The following is a 10,727-nucleotide window of genomic DNA, read 5'->3' on the forward strand; positions in this document are numbered from 1 at the left end:
ACCTTAAATCTATGCCCTCTATTTTAGACTCCCCTACCTTTGGAAAAAGATATTGACTATCTACCTTGTCTGTGCCCCTCATTATTTTATAGACCTCTATAAGGTCATCCGTCAGCCTCCTACTCTCCAGAGAGAAAAGTCCCAGTCTATCCAGTCTCTACTTATAATTCAATCCATCAAGTCCCGGTAGCATCCCAGTAAATCTTTTCTGCACTCTTTCTAGTTTAATAATAATCTTTCTATAAAAGGGTGACCAGAATTGCACGCAGTGTTCCAAGTGTGGCCTTACCAATGTCTTGTACAACTTCAAGATATTTCAACTCCTATATTCAATGTTCTGATCGATGAAAACAAGCATGCTGAATGCCTTCTTCGCCACTCTGTCCACCTGTGACCCCACTTTCAAGGAGCTATGAACATGTACCCTTAGATCTCTTTGTTCTGTAACTCTCCCCAGTGCCCTACCATTAACTGAGTAAGTCCTGCCCTGGTTCAGTCTACCAAAATGCATCACCTCGCATTTGTCTAAATTAAACTCCATCTGCCATTCGTCAGCCCACTGGCTCAATTGATCAAGATCTCATTGCAATTGGAGATAACTTTTTCCACTGTCCATTATGCCACCAATCTTGGTGTCACCTGCAAGCTTACTAATGGTGCCTCCTGTATTTTCATTTCACTTGCTCCACTTCATTCCCCAGAACTAGATTTAACACAGCTTCAGTCCTATCTAGACTGATAACACACTGATCAAGAAATTTATCTTGAATACATTTGGAAGCCTCCCCTCTTGTCTTTTATTGTCCCAGTCTATATTAGATTAACTGCAATCCTAAAGTAACACTACTGTAATTTGCCTGCAATCCCCTTGCTCCTTACATTATTTTGCGTATAGTAAAGTAGTGGTAACTGCTCCTCTGTTGCTCCTTAATTCTAATCAAGTCAACTCTGTTTTTGGGTTTCAACTGGATCATCCATTTCCCCAGTGCTATAATAGTTTCTGGTCAAAACTTCCACCAGCCTGTTTTCTGCCCTTGCCTATGTTTCTTGAATTCCAATTCTCTCTTTCTTTTAAATTAGGTTCTGGTATTGCCAATATAGCATAATCCCTGTAGATGGGTTTCTGTTATTACCAGTTTATTGTAACCCCATGTGACGACAACTCAATAATCTTATTTACCATGCTCTGTGCATTTAAACACATGTAAACCAAATCCACCTTGGATGTTTTGCATTTGTCCTTTAAATGATCTTCTACTTCTGAACTATACTATTCATTGCTCCCTGTCCTCACTGCACTTTGTTTCTCCTCTCTAATATTTCATACCTAATGTGTCTCCCCCTGCTAAATTAGCTTAAACCCTCCCCACAATGCGAGTTAATTTTCTCAAAAGAACATAAGAACATAAGAAATAGGAGCAGGAGTAGGCCACCTGGCCCTTCGAGCCTGCCCCGCCATTCAATAAGATCATGGCTGATCTGCCGTGGCTCAGTTCCACATTCCCGCCCTCTCCCCATAACCCTTAATCCCCTCTCTTATCAAAAACCCATCAACCCGCGTCTTAAAAATATTTAGCGAGGCAGCCTCCACAACTTCAATGGGCAGAGAATTCCAGAGATTCACCACCCTTTGAGAGAAGAAGTTCTTCCTCAACTCCGTTCTAAACCGCCCCCCCCCCCCTTTATCTTGAGGGTGTGCCCCCTAGTCCTACTGTCCTTTCTGAGCGGGAAGAGTCTCTCCACCTCTATCCTACCCATCCCATTCATCATCATTCAAAAGGAATCTTGATTCCTGCCCACATCATTTCTCCAGCTACGTGTTGGCCTGGTTTATCCTGCTATTCCTATACTATATATTCCACATCATTCCTATACTTACCAGCATGTGGCAGAGACAACAATCTGGAGATTACTTCCTTTGACATTTTGCTCATTTAAGTTCTTCTTGAGCTCCAGTAACTGACTCAGGAACTCAGCCCCTTTCCTGCCTATGACATTGGTTTCCATGTGGACTACAGATCTTCCTCTTCCCCTCTCAAAATGTTCTGCACCTTCTCAGCAAAGGCTTTTACTGTGGCAGAGAAGCAGTACACCATGTGGAACTTGCATCAGAGATTGTAGGAATGCCTGTCTATTCCCTTTCAAATTCCTTGCGTTCACTGCATTTCCATTCTTTGATGTGCCCTTCAATTCAGCCATTTGCCCTGTAGTGCCATAGAGATGTTCTAGCCTGCACTCCCCAGAAGTGTCATCACCTTCATTCATACTCACTGCTCCTGGAGGATTTCTGCACCGCCTGCCACTTCCTGGTCTACTGATGGCCACCCACGGACTGGCTTCCTCAACTCTCTGGTACTGCAGGGTGACTACCTCCGGAAACACATGTTCCAGAATATTCTCCCGCTCCTCTATGTCCTATGCTTCTCAAGCTGAGAAACCCTGAACTTGAAGTTTGAGCAATTGGTGACATCCTCTGCATGGCTGAATATCCCGGGGCTTCCCACGTGGCACAGGAACTGCCGGCAATGGGATTCAACTATTTCAAGATTTTGCTTAAAAATTTATTTCATTTTGTGATTTTGTACTAGTTTAATGTCCCCTTACTCTAACTATATGTAGATTTTTATTTATTGCAATTCCTTTGTATTCCTTTAAATTGCCCATTTATGTATTTCATATTTCCCTCTTGGTTTGTTTCCATACCAAACTCCCACCTTAACCTAATTCCTGTTGTCAGTGTGTGCTGCCTGAAATATCCTTCATCTGTTCTGTAAATGTTCATGATTCAGTGAAGCACCTTCACGTGCACGTATGTCATGTGCGTGTGTGCATGTTTGTCTCCATGTGAGCAGCCGTGTTGTTATGTCAGCAGCACTCACTCTTTCATCTTTCTCGTTTCTTAGATGTCCAACATGCTGCCACCTATGGTCGGACCGATATTTCTGGGATCTCATGTGGCAACCATGATGCTGTGGTTTTCATTGGCACTCCTGCTTTCTACCATTTCACACTGCGGTTATCACCTCCCACTGCTCCCATCGCCAGAGTTCCACGACTTTCATCACCTCAAGTAAGCACCAAGAGATTTGAGGCTGAGTTTCAGAGGTAGAATATACAATGTCCCACGATTAAATCCACCCTTGCCATCCCATGGGGGAAGTCAGTCGCACTGGGAGAAATCAGAGTTAAACGTTGAAAAACCCAACAATTTCTGACAATAGTGGTTTAAACTGATTCAGAGGGGGGGGTGGGATCCTGAGTGGAGGGGGTGAAAGTGAGGGGGGCATAGATGGGGACTGCAATGCACGGCATTGTGGGGGTGGGGCAGAGCAGGGTTTGAAATGCGTATACTTTAATGCGAGGAGTATTCGCAATAAAGTGGATGAACTTGCAGCGTGGATCAGTACCTGGGACTTCGATGTTGTGGCCATTTCAGAGACATGGATAGAGCAGGGGCAGGAATGGATGTTGCAGGTCCCGGGGTACAAATGTTTTAGTCGGAGTAGAGAAGGAGGTAGAAGGGGGGGAGGGGTAGCATTATTGGTCAAGGACTGTATCACAGTGTCAGAGAGGAAGTTTGATGAGGACTTGTCTGTTGAGGTAGTATGGGCGGAGATTAGAAATAGGAGAGGAGAGGTCACCCTGCTGGGAGTCTTTTATAGACCTCCAAAAAGTTCTAGAGAGGTTGAGGAAAGGATTGCGGAGACGATCCTGGTTAGGAGTGAAAGTAATAGGGTAATTGTCATGGGGGACTTTAACTTTACTAATATTGATTGGAATTGCTATAGCTCTAGCTCGTTAGAGGGGTCAGTTTTTGTTCAAAGTGTGCAGGAAGGTTTTTTGACTCAGTATGTAGATAGGCCAACTAGAGGTGAGGCTATATTGGATTTGGTGCTGGGTAATGAGCCAGACCAGGTGCTAGACTTGGAAGTTGGTGTGCATTTTGGTGATAGTGACCACAATTCGGTTACGTTCACCTTAGTGATGGAAAGGGATAGGCATGAACCTCGGGTCAGTAGTTTTAGCTGGGGGAAGGGTAATTATGAGGCTATTAGGAGAGAATTAGGAAGCATAGGTTGGACTAGGAGATTACAGGGACTGGGAACGTCCGAAATGTGGAATTTTTTCAAGGTGCAGCTACTGCGGGTCTGTGATAGGTATGTCCCTGTCAGACAAGGAGGATTTGGTAGGGCTAGGGAACCGTGGTGTACTGAAAAAGCTGATTCGTTGGTTAGGAAGAAAAAGGAGGCTTATGTTCGGATGAGGCTTGAGGGCTCAGGTAGTGCATTAGAAAGCTTTAGATTGGCTAGGAGGGAGTTGAAGAGGGAGTTAAGAAGGGCTAAAAGAGGACATGAGAAGACTTTGGCTGATAGGATTAAGGAGAATCCTAAGGCGTTCTATAGGTATGTCAAGAACAGAAGGTTAGGGCAAGATTAGGGCCAGTTACAGACAGTAGAGGGAAGTTGTGTGTGGAACCGGAAGAGATTGGAGAGGCATTGAACCAATATTTCTCTTCGGTGTTCACACAGGGGGACATGAATGTAGCTGAGGAGGACACTGGGGTGCAGGGGTGTAAAATAGAAAGTATTGCAGTTGATACCGGGGATGTGCTGGATATTCTAGAGGGCTTGAAAGTAGATAAGTCCCTTGCTCCGGACGGGATTTACCCTAGGATTCTCTGGGAGGCTAGAGAGGTGATTGCAGAGCCTCTGGCTCTGATCTTCAGGTCATCGTTGGTCTCTGGTATAGTGCCGGAAGATTGGAGGACAGCGAATGTTGTCCCATTGTTTAAGAAGGGGAACAGAGACTTCCCTGGGAATTATAGACCGGTGAGTCTTACTTCTGTTGTGGGCAAGGTTTTAGAAAGAATTATTAGGGATAGGATTTATAGTTATTTGGAGAGTAATGAATTGATTAGAGACAGTCAACATGGTTTTGTAGCAGGTAGGTCGTGCCTTACTAACCTTATTGAGTTCTTTGAGAATGTGACCAAAGAGGTGGATAGGGGTAAGGCAGTTGACGTGGTATATATGGATTTTAGTAAGGCGTTTGATAAGGTTCACCGTGGTAGGCTTCTGCAGAAAATGCAGATGTATGGGATTGGGGGTAATCTAGGTACTTGGATCAGGAATTGGCTAGCAGATAGGAGACAGAGGGTGGTGGTTGATGGTGAATATTCGTCATGGAGTTCGGTTACGAGTGGTGTGCCTCAGGGACCTGTTTCGGGGCCACTGCTGTTTGTAATTTTTATTAATGATCTGGATGAGGGTATAGTTGGGTGGATTAGTAAGTTTGCTGATGACACCAAAGTCGGAGGTGTGGTAGATTGTGAGGAAGGGTGTCATAGTTTGCAGGGTGACTTAGACAGGTTGCAGAGCTGGGCCGCGAGGTGGCGGATGGAGTTTAATGCAGAGAAGTGTGAGGTGATTCATTTCGGTAGGAGTAACAGATGTGTTGAGTATAGGGCTAACGGGAGGACTTTGAATAGTGTGGAGGAGCAGAGGGATCTAGGTGTATGTGCACATAGATCCCTGAAAGTTGGGAATCAAGTAGATAAGGTTGTTAAGAAGGCGTACGGTGTCTTGGCGTTTATTGGTAGGGGGATTGAATTTAGGAGTCGCAGCGTCATGTTGCAACTGTACACAACTCTGGTGCGGCCGCACTTGGAGTACTGTGTGCAGTTCTGGTCCCCACATTACAGGAAGGACGTGGAGGCTTTGGAGAGGGTGCAGAGGAGGTTTACCAGGATGTTGCCTGGTATGGAGGGGAGGTCCTATGAGGAGAGACTGAGGGATTTGGGGTTGTTTTCGCTGGAAAGAAGGAGGCTAAGAGGGGATCTTATTGAAACATATAAGATGATTAGAGGTTTAGATAGGGTGGATGGTGATAGCCTTTTTCCTCGGATGGAGAAAGCTAGCGCGAGGGGGCATGGCTTTAAATTAAGGGGGGGTAGTTATAGGACGGATGTCAGGGGTAGGTTCTTTACCCAGAGGGTGGTGAGGGATTGGAATGCCCTGCCTGCTGCGGTTGTAAATGCACCTAGTTTGGGGGCGTTTAAGAGATCTTTGGATAGGTTTATGGACGAAAAGGGATTGGTTTAGATTAGTGGGTCAGTGTTTTTTTTTGAAAAAAACTGGTCGGCGCAACATCGTGGGCCGAAGGGCCTGTTCTGCGCTGTAATGTTCTATGTTCTAATATTCAGTGTTTTAAGTGTGATGGTGAGACTGACGATCACAGGGACAGTTTGACTGTTCGTCAGGTTCAGTCCACCATTGGGTCAGAGTTTGATCAACAGTTCAATCAGAGTGACTGCTGTGGGCACATAGTTCAGAATGATTGTTCCTCTGACTCAATCCATAGTGACCATGCGATTCGCTCCATGGTTAGATCAGTGACAATCTGTTGCTGCTTTAAGAATGAGTGACGTTAGCTCCTCTTGTTATTTGGGCTAGATTATGGTGCCCTCATAAAGCCTTGCGTGCATTGCTTTGCCATTGGCGATCTCTGGATAGTCAGTGATGGATAGATTCTGTAAAGATGCTCATGATCAGATTGCTGAGAGTTCATGGGGTTTTTAACTACTTAGATGTTGGATCCATTCTGATCTAAAATGGAGAAAAGGGGGAGCGGCTTAAAAATCTCCAAGTTTCTCTGCAGCATTTTAAAAAAACTGAGAGATGTGGGCATTTGCCCATCCCTAATTGCCCTTTAACTGAGTGGCTTTATCTGCCATTTCAGAGTGTGCTCATGGGTCAACCACCATAATGCTGTGGTTTTCATTGGCGCTCCTGATTTCTGGAGTCTGGAATCATGTGTGGCCAGACTGGGTAAGGATGGCAGATCTCATAGTGCCATAGAAAAGTTATGGCGCAGGAAGAAGCTATTCAGCCCATTGTGTCTGTGCTGGCTAAGAAACAAACCGCTCATTATAATTTCAACATTTGATGGTTTCATGATTTAAGTCTCAGACTAGCATTATATTCCAAATTTCATTGAATTTAAATTCCTTGGAGATAGTGCCCCAGAGGAACTGTTCCTCCCACCTCCCTGACACACCTTCCTCAGTGTCAGTGCCGAGGGGAATGTGTTCTCCCTCCCCCCATTGAGTCTGCTGCTTCTATGGAGATACTGGCGTTGGACTGGGGTAAACACTTTAAGAAGTCTCACAACACCAAGGTGAAGTCCAACAGGTTTATTTGGTGGCAAAAGCCACTAGCTTTGAGTGCTGCCACTTCACACGCACCTGATGAAGGGGCAGCACTCCAAAAGCTAGTGGCTTTTGCCACTAAATAAACCTGTTGGACTTTAACCTGGTGTTGAGACTTCTTACAGTGTCTGCTCCTTCTAAACAGTGCTGAAAAATTAGAATGGGATATTTGAATTCAGTGGATTTCTAGAGTATTTTGTGAAATGAATGAATGGGCTTTGTGTTTGCAGGTTTAACCAATGTTATGGAGTGTTGGGAGTCCTGGACCGCCTACACCAGACTGACACTATATTCAGGGAGAGCAAAGCTTACGAACGCCACACTCTCCTACTGAGCCTCACTCCTTTGTCCGAAAGCATTCCTGATTCCCTCAAGCGCAAGTGAAGGCTGCTTAAAACTATCAACTTCACAATCCTTAATCATTTCCACACTGATGATTAATACTTGCTGCTTGCAGTTTGATTTGTTTGTGAGGAGATTGTTTTTCTTTTAATGTGCTGTGCTGTGTGAAGTTTAAGAACATAAGAACATAAGAAATAGGAGCAGGAGTAGGCCATCTAGCCCTTCGAGCCTGCCCCGCCATTCAATAAGATCATGGCTGATCTGTCGTGGTTCAGTTCCACTTTCCCACCCTCTCCCCATAACCCTTAATCCCCTCTCTTATCAAGAACCCATCAACCCGCTTCTTAAAAATATTTAGCGAGGCAGCCTCCACCACTTCAATGGGCAGAGAATTCCAGAGATTCACCACCCTTTGAGTGAAGAAGTTCCTCCTCAACTCCGTTCTAAACCACCTCCCCTTTATCTTGAGGCTGTGCCCCCTAGTCCTACTGTCTTTTTTGAGCGGGAAGAGTCTCCACCTCTATCCTATCCATCCCATTCATCATCTTATACGTCTCAATGAGATCTCCCCTCATTCTTCTAAACTCTAACGAGTACAAGCCTAGTTTATTCAGCCTCTCCTCATAGCTCAATCCCCTCAACTCCGGTATCAGCCTAGTAAACCTCCTCTGCACTCCCTCCAGGGCCAAAATATCCTTGCGCAGGTGCGGCGCCCAAAACTGCACACAGTTTGCTCTCTGTTTAAGCAGGTGTCCCTGCTCACACTGGCACATCCTGTACTAGAAGTATCTCAAACTGCAGGTTAGCATCCTGCAAAAGCTTTTATTTGTGCAGCAACTCTTGAATTCTAATTTACAAATAAATTTCTGCAGCTAACTGTTGTTCACTGTGATCAGTCAGATGATTAACAAAGCTTTTTTTTACATTAATGCAGTGTGCTTTATAAAGAATGTTGATAAGACAATACTCTGTATAGAACACAATTCCAATGCATTGACCTTTTCCTAACTCAACTTCACTCTGCCTCTGATACATAGAATCCCATGTCACATTCCTGCTTTTAATGTCTTTGGATGGGAATTTCTGGAGATCTCATCGGCTCCCTCTGCTGGACGTTCTCCACATCTAATGTCAACTGATTCATCCTTTAAAATGCTGCTTTTCTAGTTAGAAGTCTCACAATACCAGATTAGAGTCCAACCAGATTATTTGATAGTAATCCCACAAGCTTTCGGAAACGGTGTCCCTTCTTCAGGTGTGGGGAAGTTTCAATTTTCCAGTTAGACAGTTATTCCTAGACCAGCTTGCTGGCTTCCCAAGAATTTCCCAAGCTGCTTGGGATTTAGTCACTGCTGGTGTCAGTCACTAACACAAAGATCAGTGTTCAACTTCACTGCACCCCTGTTTGACTCCAAACCTTTGTCCCCAGGCTCAGCTCCTGGACTTGATCTTATTCCACAAACTCTAAACCAGCATCAATTCATTAGTGTTCCAAACTCAAACCATCCATTCTGTAATGTTACTTAATCTCACAAATATTCACACTTTGGACTTTTTTTTTTACATTCTTCCATAAGATGTGGGTATCACCATGAAGCCAGCATTTATTGCCCATCCCCCCCTTATTGCTCTAGGGATGGTGAGCTGCTTTGAACTTTCAATGCAAAGTGTGAGTACACACACACTGCTGTTGGGATCCAGGATTTTAACTCTGATAGTGAAAGAACAGCAATATAATTCTTCCTGCCCAGTCTGCCATTTTTTTTTGTTTTTATTCCAATTCAATCAAGTCCAATTCAGAGTCGCAACAAGGTGAGACATTCCCGATCCAAGCTGACAAGACACGGCTCTCATTTCCTGTCTTGGGCTTGATCTACATGAAACAAGCTGATTGGAGTTGGCATTGCACCTCCTCCAAGGCTTGATCTCATTTGCATTTTAGCCAAAAGGCCAAGATGCTGCTTTAAAAAATTGCTTCAAATGAAGCTGAAATGTAACCTAATGACTTCAACTAAGTGCAGCATGTCGATACTACACTTGACCTTAGCCAAAAGGCCAAGATGTGCCCACTCTGCCATATTTAACCAATGTTCAGTATGCAGTTGCAGCACATTTTGGCTGCTGTTCCAGACCAAACCCATATTTTAGTCACCTTTTCTCTTTGCCTTGGGTTAGCCCCTTCCTGTTATGCAGAAATACCTTCCACGTTTCTCCCTCATGCTGCTCCAAGTACCCCCCCCCCACCCCCACAATCTCAACATAAATTTTTCATTCCTGCCACTGTCCCATGAAACACAGTAAGTCATCTCACAACACCAGGGCTAAGTTCAACCAGTTCTTACTGTGTTTACTCCAGTCCAACGCTGGCATCTCTACATCATGACTGTCCCATGGAGCCAGAGGGAAGGTTAAATTTGCAGAAGCAATGCAGATGAAGCTGGTCCAACCTCTCTCACGTTGTTGGCAACTGACCATTCCTACACCATTCTTGCCCAGTGGACTTGGTCACCAACTTCCGATTCACCTCACCACCCTCAGAGCGCTGTTTGTGGATGAGCCATTATTATCACTGTCTGCGCCTTCCTCCAGAATGTACATTCAATTTCCATTCATCAGATCTTTTGCAGCCAATTGTATCAGATTCATGGCCTTGACAGAAACCTTAAGGGATGATAACACTTTTTTCTCTAAATGAAGCCTCCCCACCTGGCTATATCTTCTATCACTTGCCCTGCCAAGACCTTCTGTGGTGGTACGACTCAAATCACGAAAGCATACCTTGGACTGTATTTTTGCTTGTCAGGGACTTTCTCCTGAGCATCTCATCCTGTTGCACTAACATCACTTTCAAGTACCCACCATGCCAAGTTTCTCACTCTCTCTTCCCTCAGCCACTTCATTGACTTGCTGATTTCAACTTTACATCTCTTCTTCATTCACTCTATCCTTTCCATTTCTCCCCATGTATAAACTCCCCAGCAAAAAGTGATGGCCTTCTCATTGATAGTGGCTTGTCTTCATTACAAGCAGTGTTAAACCCCTTCCCCTATGATGTGTTTTCTACACTGGCAGCACAGTGGCAAGCACTGTTACCTCAAAGCACCAGGGACCCAGGTTTAATTTGCAGCTTGGATCACTGCGCAGAGTCTGCACGTTCTCCCCATGTCTGGTGGGTTTC

At 44.7% G+C, this 10,727-nt stretch overlaps 1 protein-coding gene across 5 annotated transcripts in view; it reads left to right on the top strand.

Moving 5' to 3' along the window:
* faxdc2 (fatty acid hydroxylase domain containing 2) overlaps positions 1-8,430 on the top strand; it is a 32,979-nt gene extending 24,549 nt beyond the window's left edge. For all 5 annotated transcript variants that reach the window (XM_080201300.1, XM_080201299.1, XM_080201302.1 and 2 more), the window contains exons 9-10: positions 2,904-3,070; positions 7,438-8,430. In XM_080201300.1, the coding sequence (XP_080057426.1) occupies positions 2,904-3,070; positions 7,438-7,591 (321 nt within the window). In that variant the 3' untranslated portion in view covers positions 7,592-8,430. The remainder of the gene's footprint in view (positions 1-2,903; positions 3,071-7,437) is intronic.
* Positions 8,431-10,727: the final 2,297 nt, after the last annotated feature.

This window comes from Carcharhinus amblyrhynchos, chromosome 13 (assembly GCF_965287045.1).
Source record: "Carcharhinus amblyrhynchos chromosome 13, sCarAmb.v2.hapA, whole genome shotgun sequence".
Lineage (NCBI taxonomy): Eukaryota > Metazoa > Chordata > Chondrichthyes > Carcharhiniformes > Carcharhinidae > Carcharhinus > Carcharhinus amblyrhynchos.